This window comes from Penicillium mononematosum (assembly GCF_028829835.1).
Source record: "Penicillium mononematosum strain IBT 11891 chromosome Unknown utg000002l:1.0-8112719.0:1.0-8118358.0, whole genome shotgun sequence".
In the NCBI taxonomy this organism is placed as follows: domain Eukaryota; kingdom Fungi; phylum Ascomycota; class Eurotiomycetes; order Eurotiales; family Aspergillaceae; genus Penicillium; species Penicillium mononematosum.
In genome coordinates this window covers 828422-847887 of record NW_026643272.1, presented here as the reverse complement: position 1 = coordinate 847887, position 19466 = coordinate 828422, and the positions used below count along the sequence as shown (strand labels likewise).

Genomic DNA, 19466 nt, shown 5'->3' with positions numbered 1-19466 from the left:
TATTCATCTCACAAACACCGGCTCTGAAGCCAATTGTCCTTCAATCATGCAGGTGTCCTTCTTTTTTTGGGGGGGGAATATCATCGAGCATCATCCAGTCCTGATCGAACTCGTTTATCCTCGTCGAGGCATGCCGCGGCCACGGCCCCGGAGGGCGCGTTGGGCAGCACCTGGCGGCATACCGCGCTGTTGACCGGGTTGAGCTGACTCCTCGTTCTCTGTTGATAAGAAAAAAGATAGGTTAGTCATGATGTGAAGGATGAAGAGTGGAAATAATTAACGGTCACTTACTTATCGTTTCGTCCACACTCAGGATCAAGCAAGAGGCCTCCACTGCGGCCTGAATAGCATTGACCTTGACCAGGCTAGGCTCCCAAACGAAGGCAACCATGTTGTCACGGACGCCCTCTTTGTCGAAGTCCACACCAGCCCAGGTGTTACCCTTGCGGTGCTCCACACGCAAGCGGTTCAGGATATCTGTAGCGTCGAAGCCAGCGTTATCACACAATTGGCGGGGAATAACCTCCAGTGCCTTGGCGAACGCCTTGACGACGGCCTGCTGCTTGTGCGGGACGTTACGGTCTGCAAATCCATGCATGTAGCTCGACAACTCCATTTCAGTAGCGCCACCGCCAGCAACGATGGTTGTGTTGCGCAGAGCACGCTTGACAATCATGATAGCATCGTGCAGACTACGCTCCACCTCCGCAATGAATTGCTCAGCACCACCACGAAGAACGAGAGTGCAAGTCTTAGCGCGAGGGCAGTCGGAGAACAGGTTGAAGCGCTCTCCACCAATCTGGCGCTCCTCGAATGCACCACATGTACCCAGGTGGCGCGCCTGGATGTCAGTGCAAGTCGATTGGGTTGCGGCTCCGGTAGCCTGGCAAACGCGGTCCATGTCGTCGGAGGCCACACGGCCAGCACAGAAGATGTCTCGGTCCGCGAAGTACCTGAAAACCAAATCATTAGTGTCTAGACACGTAACTTATAGTAAATAAGAAGCACGTACTGTGTGGCAAGATCGCCAATAGGCAGCTTGCTAAGCACGACCTTCGCTCCTGTCTTGTAGACTGCCTCAAGCTTGTTGAAGATGATCTGCCACTCAGCATCGACGATGGCCTGGTATTCCGAGACCTGCTCGACACGGACTTCCGCATTGTCCTTCTCACTCTTAAGTTCCAGCTCAACGTTCAAGCACACGATACTAGGGTTCTCGAAGTGTTTGGGCTGCTGCTCGAAACCGGCGTAGGAGAAAGTCTTTTTGAAGGCGACACCGTCGACGAAAAGCGAATCCTGGAGACCACCACCGGTAACCTTCTTGACACCGATCAACCTCTCGTTGAGGTCATCCTGGTCCAGCGAAAGTACCGCATCCACAACCACTATGATACCATCTCGTCAGCCTTGGGAGCAAAATTGCAACCACTGGGTAGGGATCCTCACTCTTTGTGAAGAAGTCCGAATTCCGCTTGATAAGCTTGCTGTTCATGGCTGTTGCGGCTAACCGTCTTAGTGTCTCGACCTTCTTCTCCTGGCTGACTGAAGCATCCATCATGTCCACTGCAATCTCCTTGACCTTGTTGACTGCCATGGCGCTTGCCCTCCGCAGACCCTTGATGATGGTCTGCGAGCTGACACCCTGCTCAACGAGGTCTCGCACCTCCTTCAGAATCTCACCAGCCAGGACAACCACGGAGGTTGTTCCGTCACCGACTTCGGCATCTTGGGACCGAGCGATATCCGTAAGAATGCGGGCGGCGGGGTGCACAATATCCAAAAGCTACCAAATACACGAAAGTCAGAATCACCAACTCCTCCGGTCATAGATTTGCCATCAATAGCAAGACGCACCTTCATCACTGTGGCTCCATCGTTTGTAATTGTCTGTCTGCCGTTGGCATCCACAAGCAAGAGATCACCACCGTAAGGACCGAGAGTGCTCTTGACTGTTCCTTGCACTGCGACACAGGCGTTGATGTTGGAGATAATCTGACCCTTTCCCTGAGAAGCATCTGTGCCTGTAGATTTCAAAGCAGCAGTAGTTAGCATAGGTTACAGAATCCCACTAACAAAACTGCCCGCACTGGAGACAACACATACCCTCCTTCAACACGACAATCGTGGGGGTTTGACCGTTGAAGGCCATGATTAGATCGGTATTCGGACACGAAACCGTTCAATAAAAAAATAAAAGAAATAAGAAAAGGGGTATGTTGAGTTGAAAGGTCGGAGGGGTTGATCTGCCAAAATTTCCCAGAGCTCCTGTTCCCCAAAAGCCCCCCCAGTCGCGCAAGGCGGTGACCAATCAATAATCAGGGCTCCTCAACCCTACGCATTTAAAAGAGATGTACACATCTTATATTGAATCTAAAGTTCCTATAATATATATAGTGAGGTATCTTATTCGAATAATGTACCTAAAAAGAAGCATAGTGTATGCAGCATAAAGCGCGTTTCACTGTCCACGGCACAATAGTGGTGGAGTATCAGCAGACCGATGCCTTGACGCCAATAGAACAAGAGAAAGAAAAGTAGGGTTAAGACAAAATAATTCCGAAATAAAGTAACGCCCCCGAAATGAGAAAACCGAGATAAGAGGCTTGTTCACGTAAAGTCATAATTCCCGTCTGAGGGACTTCCATACTCGAACTTAGCGAGTAGTTCAGCATCATGCTGTAACTCGTGTGCGGGTGGGTTCACAAGCCCAAGCACGTCTTGTCGAAAGGGATCCGAACCGTCATCTACCATCATTTGATAGGCATTGCTAGCTGTATGGTAGCGCATTGCATCGTCAAAGCTTGACATGCCGAGATTGTGCGGCCCGGGGGCGAACTGGCCCGCCATAGGGTTCTGTTGTTGGTAGCGTCGTAGCTGTTGCTGCAGCTGCATAATCTGAGGGTCGAGAGGCATGGGCGCGAACCCAGCCATGGGGTGGACTGTGCCGGGCATGGCTGCAGGAATGGGTTGATGCATAAGAGGGTTGTAGCTGGGGGGCTCATCGGGTGCTTCGTCCATCGCCTGCGGGTCATTGACCGGTTCCTTCGGGGCTTTCTCGATTGTGCTATTCATATCCATGCCAGACATTGTTTCCGAGGGTGATTTATCATCATCTTTGGTACCTGGTATGGGGGGCGACTTGAGAGTCTCTTTGCATTGTGGGCAGTCTCGAATCACACGATTGACAGTCTCCTTGATTCGTACCCAATGGTATTTGATCGCAATAGCTGCTGTGGTTTTGTTGATTCCGGCATGTTGCTTGAGATGAACTTCTTGGGCGATATCGTACTGCTGCTGCGGGTCTGACACCACCTCTTTATCCTTCAGCATCAGCCTCTCGGGCTCCCCATCCTCTCCGCCAAGAAGTTTATAATGGGTCGCCGCACTGCGAAGTCGACTCTTTTCGGCCCGATCTGCACCACGGGGGTACTTCCCGTGCTTCAAATAATAACGGATTTTTTCAAAACGATCCTGGGACACAGAGTCCTCGCCATCCAAACTGAGGCCTCTGCCGTAGATAATTGCATCCACAAACTCTCCAGGCTGGGATTTGATACTGCCTCCACCGGGGACTCGGCCAATCCGTTTGAAGCCAAGGGAATCCCACAGGCGACATGATGCAACGTTGGACTCATATACCAAGTTGAAGACGGCATATGTGTATCCCTAGGAGACGTTAATTCGGAGCTCGGTTGGAGTGATTGCGGCGAAGAACTCACTAGTCGAGGTGCCCACTCCAGGTAGGATTCGCCCATCAATCTACCCACGCCCTTGTTTCGAGCAGCATCGGTGACAATGAACGTGCCATTGCAGACATGACTACTACGACCAGGGTAATTAGGCCGGATGTGAAAACCACCTAGACAGATCTTGGTCCAGTTGGCTCCAGCGCGGTCCATCGCATGTGTCTGCTCTGCACTCTCGATGTCGCCAGTAAGCATGACCACACCAAAGTTGGAAAACCAATATCGCCCGAACTGAGCCAATGGAATGGGCTCTGTCATAGCATATGTATCTCCCTTTTCAATTTCTTTGTTGAATTGATCAGAGAGATACTTCATCAGGGCTCGAGGTACTTCCTCTGCTGATGCAAAAGGGACCAGGGTCGCAACCGTAACGCGATCTCTCAAAGTTACTTGTCTCGGGGCCAGAGCAAGCGGATAATCTAGATCAGGGCCCGATGGAACGAGCTCTGAATCTCCATGAACTTCAGACATGGTAACGAGGTCCTCTGGAGGTAATCACACGACTATTTGACATGTTAGTTGGATACATTATATTGCAGAGATACGTATCACCACAAAACCTCATAGGTGAATACAAGAAAAACAACAAAAGCAATGGCTACAAGGAACTTGATTCAACAGGGGGTCTGTTCACTGACATTCTGGACTGCTTCTAGAAGGAAGCCCTCGATCGCACTTCGAGGACCGCGTGAGTATTCTCGAGTCCGGAATGGCCACAACGCAAGTTGAGAAGTCGTGGTCCTTGCTGACTCATCTATGCTTAGGTAATATTGTCTCTCCCGATGTCATCTCCAGGGCTATATTCATGCCTGATTTCTCAGGTCACATACTGGTGTAGAATTGATAGGAAATGGGTGTTTTCAAACAATAAATATGTGGCACTAGCGCTCTGGCGTACCGCTCGTGTATGTGTTCCTCAACGCGTCTGGTTTCAGGCTTGATATACGTAACCTTAGAAGTATCATAGTATCATATGCATGTTTTGTCATTGCGGGCGGATTTTGGTGTAGGAGCTGAGTTTCGGTGGATCCAATATGTGGTCCCTCTATGGTTTCATCTTGTGCTGCATAGCTTGGTGGGGAAGATGCTGGAATTTGTGTTCGGGGCCAGCTGACCGTACGTTTTACGATGCAGGAAGCGGTCGCCCCGGTCAGCAAAAGTTCTCAGACCTGCATAGCTGAGCTTTCTTTCAGCAAATCACGCCATATCTTAGCATATTCAGCCTATAACTATATAGAGCCTCCGCCATGGCAGAGCGTCCGCAATACTTTGAGAATACTTTGACCCCGCTATCAATCAATACGACCACTCTTTTCGAGAGCCTTCAAGAGCTTCGTGTTGCTGTTCGCAATGGTGCCGAGTTGATACAGGAGAACACTCCTTTGCCTGAAACATGGGGCCCAAATGGCATATTTAGAGCTTTCCCCGGTATTTTAAGCTCTAGTCCTACCTCTCTAAATCATTATCATCTAACCACCCGATTAAGGTATTGCTCTGGCATTTCTACGTCTAGATTATCAGTCCTCGGTGCTAGAGGATCCCAAAGCTGCCTCTCTTGACTATCGTCGTTACGCACTACAACGGATTCCATCAAGCCTCCCCGACACTCCTCTGCTAGCCTCCCGATTGTCTCCAATTGGCTCATCTTCGCCTGTCACTGCTGTCACTCTGCGCGTTTTAGGTAGTTTTGCAAAGAATAATTGGCAAGATAGCGCCAATGTCAGCATCGCAAGGGAGGATATCGCTTGCCTCCACGAGGCCATGCAGTGGGCACTAAAGAACGAGCCTCTTGTTGCCCATGATGGCCGGAAAATGGGTGGAGATGAGATGCTGTTTGGCCGAGCAGGTCTTCTTTGGGTCCTTTTGAACGTTCGTGCTCATAATTTTGATCAGGAGACGCAGGAACTCCTCTCGCCTGTGCTGGAGGCAATTCCTGACTTGATCCGAGTGATTGTCGATGCCGGGCGACAAGGATCCAAGGAATACACAGAAAAGAACGGAGCCCAAGACGCACATCCATTGATGTACGCATGGATGGAGGGTCATTACTGTTTTGGGGCGTAAGTGCATCTCCAACACCTTATATCGTGTAAGGTTGCTAACAGAGGATGTATAGGGTCCACGGAATAAGTAAGTTTGCAGGGGATTATTTGGGCTTTACAAAAGCTAATGTGAATATGTGATACAGCCGGTATTCTAACCATCCTGCTTTCGTGTAAGCCCGAAGAGCTTACGGACTATCTTCTTGTGATTGGTGGTACTATCACTGCACTCTGCAAGCTATCTGGAACTACCAATGGCCACCTCCCAATGGCACTACCTCCATATAGTTTCAGTCAGCGCTCCTCTGAACTAGTCCAGCTATGTCACGGCAGCCCAGGACTGTTGATTCTCCTAGGAGCTGCCTTGAAAAACGAATCCTTAACCCGCGCCCACTGGGATCCAAGTTGGGACCAAGCCATATACATGGGCACTCAGCGTGTATGGGAAGAAGGTCTCTCTTTCTAAGGGAGGCAGTTTGTGTCACGGCGTGACTGGCAATGCATGGGCTTGGCTCCTGCTCCATGATTGTTTTGAATACCACTCGGATACTTTGAACGATACCCGGACAGCTTATCTCCAGCGCAATAAAATATCAACTCTTCCGAATGCTGAGATGAGCCGGGAGCTCACTAGTGACTTCTTCCTCTCGAGGGCACTTGCATTCATGTTGCATGCACGTGAGACTAAGCCATACAACACCTCGCCTGCATCTTCCGACAAAGATTATCGCATGCCTGATGAGCCCTACAGTTTGTTTGAAGGACTTGCAGGCAATGTTTGTGCCTGGGCTGATACATGCGCGGTGCTTCAAGCCAGGCTGCGCAAGATCGATCTTGTTGAGCAGGGTGCATGGGCTACATCTGGTTCGTCGCAAGACTCGGCATTCCAGAATGCTTTCCATAGACAATTGGGCTTTCCAGCCCTGGGTGGAAATGGCGCACTGGGTCTTTTCTGAATAGCCCCCTTTAGCTATGCCCCGCCTGTTCATATAGTTGCTATGTTCAGTGACGTCATATCTGATGGTCTTGAAATTAAATTGCCATGACTTTCATAGATAACCTCCAGGGCAGAAGTGCGAAAATAAGAGAAATAATATGAAGCAAGAAGAGTCGGAATCCTAAGATCAATGGTACCTAGGTATATCCCAAAAGGATGCAGTAATACGTTGTGGCTGAGTCGGGCAACTAACTCATGGGGCCAAAATTCCCCATGCGATTTCTACCATCTTTCGTGAATCCACAATGTTTTTGATCGAGAATTCAGGAACATACTGAAAATGGATCTCATTCCTCCGTCTTATGAATCCGCAACGGATAGAGACGCTTGGACAATTATTGCTCGCTATATCCCTTCCAGCGACTTATGCGCTGCATCTTTAGTCTGTCATAGATGGCATGGTCTATTTATGCCCTTCCTTTGGGGTGATCCTGCATCTCATTTTGGTACAGATAATGATGCAGTATATGGTAAGTAACTTTTGGAACAACACCGATTTTGCTCAAAAAGCAATACCTAACCCGACCACACAGTGGCTCTCACTCGATTCCGAAGAACACTCAAATACGCCCGACAAGAGGTGCGGGCGTTGACCCATACTATTCATCTCCCACCCGCTCTCTCAGAGATATATGGTGGTCCGCGACCGGGCTGGTTGAGGGACATTCTCGAATTCCTGCCATGTCTTCAGTGTCTGATGGTCTCCAAGTTGCCTTTCTTTGACCACCATGCCATGACAGCATTGAAACCCCACGAGAGGTCCAGCCACTATAATATACGGCTCTTACTGGCTGAACGTGAGCCCAATGCTACCTCCGCAAGCCTCGCGCAGACTCTCCTCTTGTTTCCGGTATTGACCTATCTGGATCTTTCGTACACCACTCCAGCACGAGATCGCAATGTACTGTCCACACTAGCTCAAATGCCATTTCTCCGGGTACTTAAGTTGCGTGGAATTGGTCTAAAGGACAATGACGCCGAATTTCTAGCCGATTCCATTGGGCGACGAGTTCGTTATTTGGATTTGAGAGACAACATGCTCAGTGACATTGCAATTTGCTCCCTGCTACAGGAATCCTTTCTCCCGCCAAGTGAGAGGGAAAGGCAGCAAAGTCCAAGACAGGCCTCGGCTTCGCCAGACCCATTCTCGCACTTTGCAATCAATGAGTCTGGGTCGGACTTCTTCAAACGGCCAGACTTGGATGAGCAGTTTGCGAAGCTTCTTGCTCAGCCTGTTTTATTCCATCCATGGGTTGAAGACTTGCCGCATATGGGAATCACGCATCTTTATATTACTGGCAATCGAATATCTCTGGAGGCTGTAGCCAGTCTTCTTCGCTCGTCCCGGCTACACGCTCTGGATTTCGGAACCATAAAAACCCCAGATAAGGCACATCATACACACCATTATAGGAAGGAGGAGTATCCCGGAGCCGAGAAGCTAGTCCCAGTGTTGGGTAAGATCGCAGGAGACAACCTGACCTATCTACGAGCGCATCATGCTGTGCTCACAGGCCAACCACAACCTCAAGATGCTGTGTCCGATGATGAGTTTCTTCCAGAGCTTTCAGCGCAAGAGAGCCCCCGCGAGGTCGAGCAATTCGAGTTGGATGCCTCCCAGCAAGTTTATGAGTTATCCGAGGAGACAAGACCTGTCTTTGAACTTGCGGATACATCAACGACCGAGTCAACTAGCTCATATTCAACGACAAAAGGGCTGAAGACCTCCCAGATATTGACAGCCCACGAGGATGAGCCCACACCGTCGGTCAGGCGTGGATCGGCTTTCGCTCCGGAGGTTGTACAACCCATCCCTGTACACAGTAGCGCCAATGGAGGTACGGCCTTTGCTGTCTCTAGGACAGGCACCTGGAATACAGAGCAGACCGAAGGAAGCACCTTGCCATCTATTTCAATGTCTTCAGACTGCGACAGGGTTGCGACGGATTTCTCTCTCCAGGCAACCTTGCAATGCAGCTCCCCAATCTCAATGAACGATTCTCTTGAACAGAAGGTACAGGAATTATTGTCAAAGCGGCCACGTAACCAATCAATCCCACTCCAAGGAGGGAAAGAAAGCTGGTTCCCTTACCTACACCCATCACATATTCCTCACATGGAATCATTGGTGCTGACAGATGTACCTTCGCATGTAACGCCGAACTCGTCGATACTCTCTGCGCTCACTCGGTTCATTACTGCCTGCTCAAACGAAGCATTGCTAGCAACTCTACAAGCAGGATCAGACTACTCCCTCCCACCAGGGCGAGCGCGCATGCAAGCCGAGCAGCAGCGGTCACGGTCTCTCTTTGGCTTGCGGCGTCTAATTCTCGAAATCACACCTGTCGATAGCTCCAAACTGACCTCGTGGAAACCTGCAAACCAATATAATGCCACAGGCCATTCAAGCACTGGTGATCGCGACTCGGAGAATCTTTGGTCTGCAGCTGCCAATGATTTCAGCTTCTTCGGCGAAGAGGAGTGTGGAGTCCCTGAGAATGATCCTGGCAAATACTTTCCAATGGCTGTGCTTAACGAAAAGGTCTCGCTTATGCCCTCGGAAGATGACTCGTTACATTCTCCCGATTCTCCTCGACTCGGGCGTCACCTTCCACGAAGTCCCAAGACCCCCGGTCCACCAATGACTGCTGAAGACAGAAAGCAACAATGCCAGGCCCCAATGATTGACCTTGTGGCAGAGCTTGCGGCTTTTCGTCGCGGCAAGAAGGCTGAGTATGAGCGAGTGGTTCGTCGTGAGAGAGAACGGCGAAGCACGCTTGGCACGGGTGCTCCCGGTCTACTTATGCCATCATCGCCCCATATTTCTTTATCACATTATGTCGAAGGTCATTGGAAGGGCGAGGTGAAGATCGTGCGGAACCCAGTGCCAAAGGTGCGGACCGGAACGGTAGACATGTATGGAAACTATTTCGAGAAGGGGTACTTGTACCCGTGAATTTCGTACTTAGCAAGATACCCAGAAATACTACTTGATACTTCTACGTCATGCGATCATGTTTTGTAGGAATTTTTGATATTTTCTCAGTCCTCATTTGGACTTGAACCATCCTTCCTCCCAGTCATAACAAGCCGTCGTCAAGGGGCTCATAAACGTCACAATGCTAAAGAGACATCCAACCTGCCTTCATCGCACAATTGGTGCCGTCTTTTTCATCCTCAGTGTAGGAGCAGGCCGGCGGTTTCGGGTCCGAGCATCAACCCCTGCGATCCGGTCGAGAAGAACACCAATGCGAAGAGTGAAGACAAAATAAAAGAATTCATTTCAAACTAGTTCCATTTTATTTTGTTCGTCATGCGACATTCATCTCCTTACAGAGCCTTGGCGGCAGTAGGGGGCTGGAGCTTCTTGCCATCCTTGTTGAAGCGAATACGGGGAGGGGGAGCACGGTTGCGGCGGCCTTCGCGGGAACGGACACTGTTGACGAGTAATTAGTATATGGAAATGCGACTGGGTATCGAGAGGAATCGGTGGAAGCGTACCGAACAATCTTGCCGTGGATGGCGCAGGACACACAGTACTGGAGCTTCAGGTACATCTTGGGGACAGAGTACTCGGCGAAGACGGAAGCCTCGGAGATATCACCTGTAAAGCGGAAATCGTTAGTTGCACTGGTTCGTCTGAAAGTTCTCGAATGGGTCGCAGCCATAGATCTGGGATCTTGTCGTAGATTCGAGGTATCGGGAGAGTGGTAACGTACGGATGGCGGCAGACTCGACCATGTTGCGGATGGTGAAGCGCTTGATGGCCTTGTCCTTGGGGGTGCAGCGAGCGCAGTTGGAGCAACGCACAGGCTTGACGTGGCCGCGGCCATTCTTGTTGCGGCCGCTATCAAATCAATTAGTTACCGTGCCCCTTAAGTTGCGAATCAATCGAAATCCAGTCTCCCATTCTTCTTGTCCGGCAATGTGCGTAGGTCGCGATTTTCGATGTATTTGGAGATGTATGTCGTGTGCGCTTCCGTCGGCGTCATTGCGGAGATGTCGAATGGGATACTGGCTCGCCGAGATGGGGGATTTGTTGGCCTTACTTGTTCGCCCTCTTCTTGACCATTTTGACGGTTTGTTCTGTGGATGGTCAGGTACTGGTCTGTAGGTGAAAGGGGGGAGGTAGCGTACAGTTGACTTGTCGGGAGTGGGTTGTCGAAGCTCGCTCACACAAAGTCTCTTTCGGGATGGATTGGATTCCGTTGTGCGGGTAGCCCTAAGCCCTTAAGCGAGATGGGTCACGGGGTTGGTGCCTCAAATCTAAGGCGATAATATTTTAGGAATCACGTGGGTCACGTGTAGAGAGTCACGAGGAGTATGTCCACCTAATTGGGACTAGCGCCCGGATCGTACCGTGTCACTCAGTGTTTACGGCTCCTCATCCCCGACTAACGAAAGAAACACCCCTGTTTGGGATCGACTATTGAACTGCCCATTTTCTTCCCCTTCCCAGGAATTCTCCTTGCTTTTTCTCCCAAACCAGTCTCACAACTTGACATCCTTGTTTTGTTTGTGTCATCTCCCTTCCTTTAGCTCACATTTTTATTGAGACTTTCCCCTCTCGGCATTATTATGTCGGCCACAGGTACTTTTCGGGGAAAGCCCAATCAGACCATCGGGAGAGGAAGGCTGCCCGACTTCGGAAACGACCCCAGCGCTTCCCACATCCCCCGACCCAGGCCAGAATCTTCTACCACAAACAATACACCCTCCAGCGACGTCGGAAGTGGCACAATGAGCGCCGCTAGTAGCAGACAGCGACAGAACCAGTCGAAACGTGATGAGGTACGTCATGGCAGCCCGCGGGAGTGAATCTCCTGAAGCTCAATTTGAGCTTTGGCTTTTAGCTAACCTCGACAAAAGGCTATCCGCCGCAAAATGGAGGCCGACCTCAGCAAGAAGAGGAATGCTCCGGCAAAATCGAGGAACTCCCGCAAAGCCCCTCCCGGCACCGTGCTTGCCCTGAAGCCCAGCCAGGCCCTCCAGATAAAGCCCACCATGAGCATCGCAGAGGCCGCTCAGCTTATGGCCGCCAAGAGAGAGGACTGTGTGTTGGTCACCGACGATAATGAGCGCATCGCGGGTATTTTCACTGCCAAGGATCTGGCGTTCCGAGTCGTCGGACTGGGCCTGAAGGCGCGAGAGGTCTCCGTCGCCGAGATCATGACCAAGAACCCGCTGTGCGCGAGAACAGACACTAGTGCTACCGACGCGCTCGATCTTATGGTGCGGAAGGGATTCAGACATTTGCCGGTCATGGATGAGAACCAGGATATCTCTGGTGTTTTGGATATTACCAAGTGCTTCTACGATGCTATGGAAAAGTTGGAGCGTGCATACAGTTCGTCTCGCAAGCTGTATGATGCGCTGGAAGGTGTGCAGACAGAGCTTGGCTCCAGTCAGCCCCAGCAAGTCATTCAATATGTGGAGGCCTTGCGATCGAAGATGTCCGGGCCTACCCTTGAGACTGTCTTGGATGGCTTGCCGCCAGTCACTGTCTCGGTCCGCACCACCGTTAAGGACGCTGCGGCTCTGATGAAGGAAAACCACACTACTGCTCTGCTAGTCCAGGACCAAGGCTCAATCACTGGTATCTTCACTAGCAAGGATATTGTTCTTCGCGTTATTGCTCCTGGCCTCGACCCATCTACTTGCAGTGTCGTCCGTGTCATGACTCCTCACCCCGATTTTGCCCCGTCAGATATGAGCATCCAAGCTGCGCTTCGCAAGATGCACGGTCAGTCCTTTCAGTCCGCAATTAAAGCCAAAATATGCTAACTCTACAACAGATGGCCACTATCTCAACCTGCCCGTTATGAACGAGGGTGGTGAAATTGTCGGCATGGTGGATGTGTTGAAGCTTACCTATGCCACTCTTGAACAGGTATGTTTAGTAGTAACAGATATAACATGTAAACATTCTAACTGATGTATTCAGATCAACACTATGTCAACCCAAGATGACGAGGGCCCCGCATGGAACAAATTTTGGTTATCGATGGATCACGAGTCAGACTCTATGGTCTCTGGCGGCCACAGCCAGCAACTGAATACCCCACACCGCTCAGTTATGAGCCCTGACCTCGCTCGCTCTGGCTACGACAACAGTCTTCTTCCCAATGACTCAGCATCCCACCACGGCGATGAGCATTCTGAGGTTATTTCTCAGCACCACCCAGCAGAACCAGCTGCTCCTACTCCATTCCCCTTCAAGTTCAAGGCCCCTGGTGGTCGAGTGCACCGTGTGAACGTCCTTACCACCAACGGCGTTACCGACCTTGTGTCGCAAGTCACCGCGAAACTTGGCAAGGAAGTCGAGGCTGTTGGTGGCGAGCCTACTGTTGAAGAAGGTCGACTGAGCAACACTGGATATGCGCTCAGCTATATGGATAACGAGGGTGATACCGTCTCCATCACCACGGATCAGGATATGACGGATGCCATCGATCTGGCCCGCCGTACTCACCGCGACAAGGTCAATTTGTTTGTCCACGACCCCGCCCAGCCACCCATTCCTGCTCCGGTTGAACCCCAACATGTTAAGATTGTGACTCCTATTGAAGAGCAAAGCGTTGTTGAGGAGTCTGCATCACAAGAATCCCCCGTGAGCAAGGCCCTGCCCCAGAAGCAAGCCGCGCCCGCACACGCGCCGGAGGAGCAATTGATTGCCGGTGTCCCCAATGACTTGCTGCTTCCCGGTGCCATCGTTACATTGGCTGCAGTCATTGCAGGTGTGTTCATTCTCAGCCGCCCCAGTGGCCGGTAAAAAATTTTGGCCTTTGGTCTATTCCCGAAACCCTCTTTTTCTCTCCAAATACTTGCCTTTTTCTCATTCAACTTGGATATCAAGCACCCTGAGATAGCGTAGTAGATTCTTTTCCTGTCCGGAGTGTTGCATACCCGTTTTTTTCCCTAATATCAATATTCCGTGTCGCTGAGCAGTTGCGGCCTTAGTTTAGCCTTCAATGCAAATAATTGTCCGAGATAGACTTTGATCTGACGCTTCCATATATCCGCCACCGTGGTCGCATACAAAATAAGCAAGTCTTTGACTGGATCAACAATGTTTCAGTTCTTCATACTTATGTCTGCTTTGTGTTGGCCTTGTGGCCTGGAATTACTGCATTTGGTTTAGCGTCCAAATCCGATTATCGTCACTATGGACTCTGTAGGTTTCCTTGGATTATTCGTACAGTTAATTTGCTTTTTTTTTTGTCGAGAACGAATCCAATCTGAAGACCTCGACATTCTCTGTTGAATCTCCTTTCCTCTTGCGGTGTTATTGGACTGGCACTTCCATTCTTCTTCCCCAAGGGCCTATCCATCTATCGCTCTCCTAATCAGAAATTCTTCTTTTTTCCCTCTCCCCGCCCCACCAAAAACAAAACTCCTCTCCTTCGTTCCACCCCTCTATCCCCACCAAATCACTTCTACGAGGGTTGAAAGAACTGGGTTGCTTGGATCGTCTGGAACTTGGGAACAGACACGCCCAACATGTCCCTCCTACCTCCCGAAATCCACACCGCGCTTTCTCAGCTGCTCAGCGCCTTGGGCACACCCGACAATGCCGTCAGATCACAGGCGGAAGACCAGCTTAACAATGACTGGGTTCAGAACCGACCAGACGTCTTATTGATGGGATTGGCGGAACAGCTTGGGGGTGCGACGGACACAATAGTAAGTTGCACTGGACTCCAGGGGTGCGGTTGCTTCAAACGAGGGGTGCTGCAGACGACCTATGACCGAACCAAAGGCCCAATTTCGCTATGATTTGGGGTAAAAGCTAACGGGGAATCCTTACTGCCAGACACGTGCTTTCGCCGCTGTGCTTTTCCGAAGAATCGCAACAAAAACCCGAAAGGATCCCGCCACAGGTGACAACAAGGAGATTTTCTCGAGCCTCCCAAGCGAGCAGCGAATCGCCATTCGTGAGAAGCTGGTTGTCTGTCTGACCAGTGAGACTGTCACCGATGTACGCAAGAAGATTGGAGACACACTGGCTGAGGTGGCTCGGCAATACACCGATAATGGTATGCGATTCGAAGTACCCTTGACGACATGAGGACTCTTGGTTCTGACAATTTCACCTGTGGTTTTTAGACGAACAGTGGCCTGAACTCCTCGGCGTTCTTTTCCAAGCAAGCCAAAGCCCTGACTCGGGCCTTCGGGAAACCGCATACCGTGTGTTTACGACCACCCCCGGTATCATTGAGAAGCAGCACGAAGACGCTGTCGTGGAAGTCTTTACCAAGGGTTTCAAGGATGATAACATTTCCGTATGTCGGCGTCTGACTATACCCTTCGAGCTCAATTTTGACCTTTCTATTAGGTGCGGATTTCCGCTATGGAAGCCTTCGCTTCGTTATTCCGGTCGATCTCCAAAAAGTCCCAGCCCAAATTCTTCGGCCTCATGCCAGATCTTCTCAACATCCTTCCTCCCCTCAAGGAGTCCTCTGAGAGCGAGGAGCTGTCCTCAGCCCTGCTCGCCCTGGTTGAATTGGCTGAGATCAGCCCGAAAATGTTCAAGCCTATGTTCAACAACTTGGTTAAGTTCAGCATTAGTGTCGTTGGCGACAAGGAGCTCAGTGATCAGGTGCGCCAGAACGCTCTTGAGTTGATGGCTACCTTTGCCGATTATGCCCCGAATATGTGCAAGAAGGAGCCGGAGTTCGCACAGGAAATGGTCACACAATGTCTGAGCCTGATGACTGATGTCGGTGCGGATGACGACGATGCGGAGGAATGGAACGCGTCGGAGGATGTAAGTTTGCAGTTCTCTCGCTATAATTGACATGCCACTGACTAGTAACAGCTCGAGCCTGAAGAGAACGACCTCAACCACATCGCCGGTGAGCAGTGCATGGATCGTCTCGCCAACAAGCTGGGTGGACAGGCCATCCTCCAGCCCGCATTCTCTTGGATTCCTCGCATGATGTCGTCTACCAACTGGCGCGACCGCCATGCTGCCTTGATGGCCATTTCCGCCATCTCTGAAGGTTGTCGCGACCTGATGGTCGGTGAGCTGGACCAAGTTCTAGCCCTTGTTGTTCCTGCCCTCCAAGACCCCCACCCCCGAGTCCGCTATGCAGGCTGCAATGCCCTTGGTCAAATGAGTACCGACTTTGCCGGTACCATGCAAGAGAAGTATCACGAGATTGTCCTCACTAACATCATTCCCGTTCTCGCCTCTACCGAGCCGCGTGTGCAGTCCCACGCTGCCGCCGCTCTCGTCAACTTCTGCGAGGAGGCCGAGCGCAGCACGTTGGAGCCATACCTCGGAAACCTTCTCAGCCATCTCCTGGAACTGTTGCGCAGCCCTAAGCGTTATCTGCAGGAGCAAGCGCTGTCCACTATTGCTACTATTGCCGATTCCGCCGAGGCCGCCTTCGATCAGTATTATACTACTCTGATGCCTCTTTTGCTCAATGTCCTCAAGGAGGAACAGGGCAAGGAGTACCGCCTTCTTCGTGCCAAGGCCATGGAGTGTGCTACTCTGATCGCCCTGGCCGTTGGCAAGGAAAAGATGGGTCAAGATGCCCTGAACCTTGTTCAGATTCTCGGCCACATTCAACAAAACATTGTCGACGCCGACGACCCACAGTCACAGTACCTCCTCCACTGCTGGGGCCGCATGTGCCGCGTCTTGGGCCAAGACTTCGTGCCTTATCTCCCCGGTGTTATGCCGCCTCTTCTAACCGTGGCTGCGGCCAAGGCCGATATTCAGCTGCTGGATGATGAGGATCAAATCGAACAGGTTGAGCAGGATGAGGGCTGGGAGCTGGTTCCGCTCAAGGGCAAGATTATCGGTATCAAGACGAGTGCTCTTGAAGACAAGAATACGGCTATCGAATTGATCACAATTTACGCCCAAATTCTCGAGCAGAACTTCGAGCCCTACGTCCTGGAGACCATGGAGAAGATTGCGGTCCCTGGCCTTGCCTTTTTCTTCCACGACCCCGTTCGCGTGTCAGCTGCCAAGCTAATCCCCCAGCTGCTGAACTCCTACAAGAAGGCACACGGTGGCCAGTCGCCGGGCTTCGCCGAAATGTGGAACAAGGTTGCAGAGAAGATCATTGAGGTTCTTAGCGCTGAGCCGACAGTTGACACCCTGGCTGAGATGTACCAGTGCTTCTACGAGTCAGTAGAGGTGGTTGGCAGAAACTCCCTCACCCCCCAGCACTTGCAGGCGTTCATTGAATCAGCGAAGTCGACCCTTGAGGACTACCAGATGCGCGTGAAGCAACGTTTGGAGGAGCAGGCCGAGCTCGAGGATGGTGACGAGGAGAACCTGGACTTCGAGTACGCCGTGGAGGACGATCAAAACCTATTGAGCGATATGAACAAGGCATTCCACACCATCTTTAAGAACCAGGGCAACTCGTTCCTGCCAACGTGGCAGCAATTGATTCCATTCTACGACGCTTTTATCACAAGCCAAGACCCGACACAACGGCAGTGGGCACTTTGCATCATGGACGACGTGCTTGAATTCTGTGGCGAAGAGTCGTGGGCATTTAAGGACCATATCATGCAGCCCTTGGCTTCCGGTCTGCGAGACGAGAACGCCGCCAACCGTCAGGCAGCGGCGTACGGAGTGGGCGTGGCCGCACAGAAGGGTGGTGCCGCCTGGAGCGACTTTGTGGCAGCCAGCCTCCCCAGCTTGTTCCAGGTTACACAGCATGCGCAATCCCGCACAGAGGAGAATGTGTTCGCGACCGAGAATGCATCTGCCAGTATTGCCAAGATCCTGCACTACAACCCATCCAAGGTCCAGGCGCCCCAGGATGTCGTGACCAACTGGATCGAGACTTTGCCCATTACCTATGACGAGGAGGCTGCTCCCTATGCCTATTCCTTTATTGCACAGTTGATTGACCAGTAGGTTTTCTTGATTCAACAAACCCCTCATATTGATGCTAATATTTCATTACCAGGCAAAACCCGGCCGTCTTTGCCAAGGCTGACCGTGTCTTCGGTTTCATCGTGCAGGCACTCGAGGCGGCTACCCTGCAGGGCCAGACCGCGGCCCGGGTGGCCACATCCGCCAAGCAGCTGGTGGCAGTGACCGGTGCAAATGCAGACCAGATTCTGGCTTCTGTGGACCCGGCCAGCCAGGAGAGAGTGCGCAAGTTCTTCCAATAAAGCTCAGACATTTTTTTGTTTTATATCCGGCAGAGCTTTTTCCCCTTTTTTATTATTTCCCAAATCATTCCCCTCGGTCATGTGAAATCTGAAGTTACCTGAACCCCCGACACGTTTCTTTAATTCTTAGCTCCTACGTACGAATGCCATGAGCCTTAGACGTCGGATTCCATAGTGTGCGCGATGTTCATGTAGACCAAATGTCGGTGTTTGCTATGTGGGCTAACTAGTATATGTTAAATCAAAATTAAGGCAAGCTATCTACAACTTCGATACCCTCTGGATCTCATTAGCAATCACCTCCTCCAACCCCATCACTTTCGGCTCCCCAATCAGTCCGTTAGCCCGCTCTGAATACAGCGTCCCGCCTTCACCCCAGATCCGACGCAAAGTCAACACAGTAGCTGCCGGATTTCCAGCGTCCCACGCCGCAGTTTCCGCCTCGCGCAACTTGGCCAGCGATGTGCGAGACACATTCCACGGCCGACCACCAAGCTGGCGCTCAAATTCCGCCTGAATCTGGTCGGGGCTCGTAGTAAACGAATTAACACACAATGCAGCGTTGCGCGTCTCAGCCGTAGCATGAAGCAGAGTGTTCAAGACGAGAGTTCCAACACTAGCGGAATAGTCAGCCAAAATTCCGTCCATCCCAACGAGACAAACACCAAAGACAAAAAGGAAAAGGACTCTTTACTCTTTCATCGTCGTCAAACTAACTTCTCCTTTCCCCTCCTCACCCAACAAAACTGCCCTCCGGCCTTTAACATCCCACCCACCAGCCTCCTCCATTCCAGGCACGAGATTCAGATACATCTCCGCAAATGGGCCAGTGACTACATACGAATAGGCGAGATCGACACGCGAGATCTCATCTTCGAGGTAGGCGCGCACCTTCAGCTTCAACTGGTGCGGCTTCTCGTTCGCTGAAGCCGGCCCGTACTTGATATCCGTGCCGTACTCGGAGGGCAGGAACCATTTCACGGTGGGGCTGGCGGCTGCGAGTCTAATGAGGGGAATCTGTTGGGCCAGGGCATTGCGGCCCAGGGCTGAAATCACGGTGTCGATTCCTGTTTGACTTAGTGGTTAGTCTATACTTTCGTGGTTTAAAAAGGGTCATATTTGAGGAAGGTCATTGTGTCATTATGTCACGGTATGAAGGGCTTTCTACCTTCGTATGCTGCTTTCACGACATTCTCATCTTCGACATTACCCACAATCACTTCTACGCCTTGCTCTTTCAGCTTATTCAGCTGCGAGTCTTTGGTTTCGGCTGTGTGCGGGGAAGTGAAGATGGCGACGCGGCCGAATTGGGAGCGCTCGGTCAGGATGGCGTCCAGGATGAATGAGCCAATGGCGCCTGTTGCGCCGAATAAGAGAATGTTCTTGGCGAGAGACATGGTTGTATAGCTTTGCTGTGAGAAGTGAAGAAGTTGTCGACGGTGCAGCTGCAGCCCTAGAGACGGCACGAGCCTAATATATATCGTGAAATGTGGGGTGTGGGGGGTCCTGCTTATCAATCAATTGCGAGAGGCT

The 19466-nt window shown here is 51.3% G+C and overlaps 9 protein-coding genes across 9 annotated transcripts; 5 read left to right on the top strand and 4 right to left on the bottom strand.

Moving 5' to 3' along the window:
- Positions 1–114: 114 nt before the first annotated feature.
- Positions 115–2149, bottom strand: N7519_002056 (chaperonin-containing T-complex subunit CCT7; the record flags this gene model as incomplete). The annotated part of the gene is made up of 6 exons (XM_057288834.1): positions 115–218; positions 292–953; positions 1013–1385; positions 1447–1783; positions 1855–2021; positions 2104–2149. 6 exons carry the CDS (start codon positions 2147–2149, stop codon positions 115–117), a joined length of 1689 nt encoding a protein of 562 aa, XP_057150036.1.
- A 458-nt stretch (positions 2150–2607) lies between these two features.
- On the bottom strand, positions 2608–4217 carry N7519_002055 (putative histone acetyltransferase Spt10; the record flags this gene model as incomplete). Its single annotated transcript, XM_057288833.1, has 2 exons — positions 2608–3666; positions 3720–4217. 2 exons carry the CDS (start codon positions 4215–4217, stop codon positions 2608–2610), a joined length of 1557 nt encoding a protein of 518 aa, XP_057150035.1.
- A 776-nt stretch (positions 4218–4993) lies between these two features.
- On the top strand, positions 4994–6254 carry N7519_002054 (lanthionine synthetase C family protein; the record flags this gene model as incomplete). Its single annotated transcript, XM_057288832.1, has 4 exons — positions 4994–5174; positions 5233–5806; positions 5863–5876; positions 5935–6254. The coding sequence occupies 4 exons, from the start codon at positions 4994–4996 to the stop codon at positions 6252–6254; spliced, it is 1089 nt and encodes a 362-aa protein (XP_057150034.1).
- A 148-nt stretch (positions 6255–6402) lies between these two features.
- Positions 6403–6744, top strand: N7519_002053 (uncharacterized protein; the record flags this gene model as incomplete). Its single annotated transcript, XM_057288831.1, has 1 exon — positions 6403–6744. One exon carries the CDS (start codon positions 6403–6405, stop codon positions 6742–6744), a length of 342 nt encoding a protein of 113 aa, XP_057150033.1.
- Positions 6745–7194: 450 nt separating this feature from the next.
- Positions 7195–9741, top strand: N7519_002052 (uncharacterized protein; the record flags this gene model as incomplete). The annotated part of the gene is made up of 2 exons (XM_057288830.1): positions 7195–7255; positions 7319–9741. The coding sequence occupies 2 exons, from the start codon at positions 7195–7197 to the stop codon at positions 9739–9741; spliced, it is 2484 nt and encodes an 827-aa protein (XP_057150032.1).
- Positions 9742–10115: 374 nt separating this feature from the next.
- Positions 10116–10857, bottom strand: N7519_002051 (40S ribosomal protein eS26; the record flags this gene model as incomplete). Its single annotated transcript, XM_057288829.1, has 4 exons — positions 10116–10221; positions 10287–10389; positions 10505–10632; positions 10835–10857. 4 exons carry the CDS (start codon positions 10855–10857, stop codon positions 10116–10118), a joined length of 360 nt encoding a protein of 119 aa, XP_057150031.1.
- A 462-nt stretch (positions 10858–11319) lies between these two features.
- On the top strand, positions 11320–13557 carry N7519_002050 (CBS and PB1 domain protein; the record flags this gene model as incomplete). Its single annotated transcript, XM_057288828.1, has 4 exons — positions 11320–11576; positions 11655–12528; positions 12581–12675; positions 12730–13557. Exons 1-4 carry the CDS (start codon positions 11364–11366, stop codon positions 13555–13557), a joined length of 2010 nt encoding a protein of 669 aa, XP_057150030.1. The 5' UTR covers positions 11320–11363.
- Positions 13558–14285: 728 nt separating this feature from the next.
- On the top strand, positions 14286–17933 carry N7519_002049 (nuclear import receptor PSE1; the record flags this gene model as incomplete). Its single annotated transcript, XM_057288827.1, has 6 exons — positions 14286–14468; positions 14599–14821; positions 14892–15067; positions 15121–15552; positions 15604–17669; positions 17726–17933. 6 exons carry the CDS (start codon positions 14286–14288, stop codon positions 17931–17933), a joined length of 3288 nt encoding a protein of 1095 aa, XP_057150029.1.
- A 261-nt stretch (positions 17934–18194) lies between these two features.
- On the bottom strand, positions 18195–19330 carry N7519_002048 (uncharacterized protein; the record flags this gene model as incomplete). The annotated part of the gene is made up of 3 exons (XM_057288826.1): positions 18195–18549; positions 18628–19000; positions 19102–19330. The coding sequence occupies 3 exons, from the start codon at positions 19328–19330 to the stop codon at positions 18195–18197; spliced, it is 957 nt and encodes a 318-aa protein (XP_057150028.1).
- Positions 19331–19466: the final 136 nt, after the last annotated feature.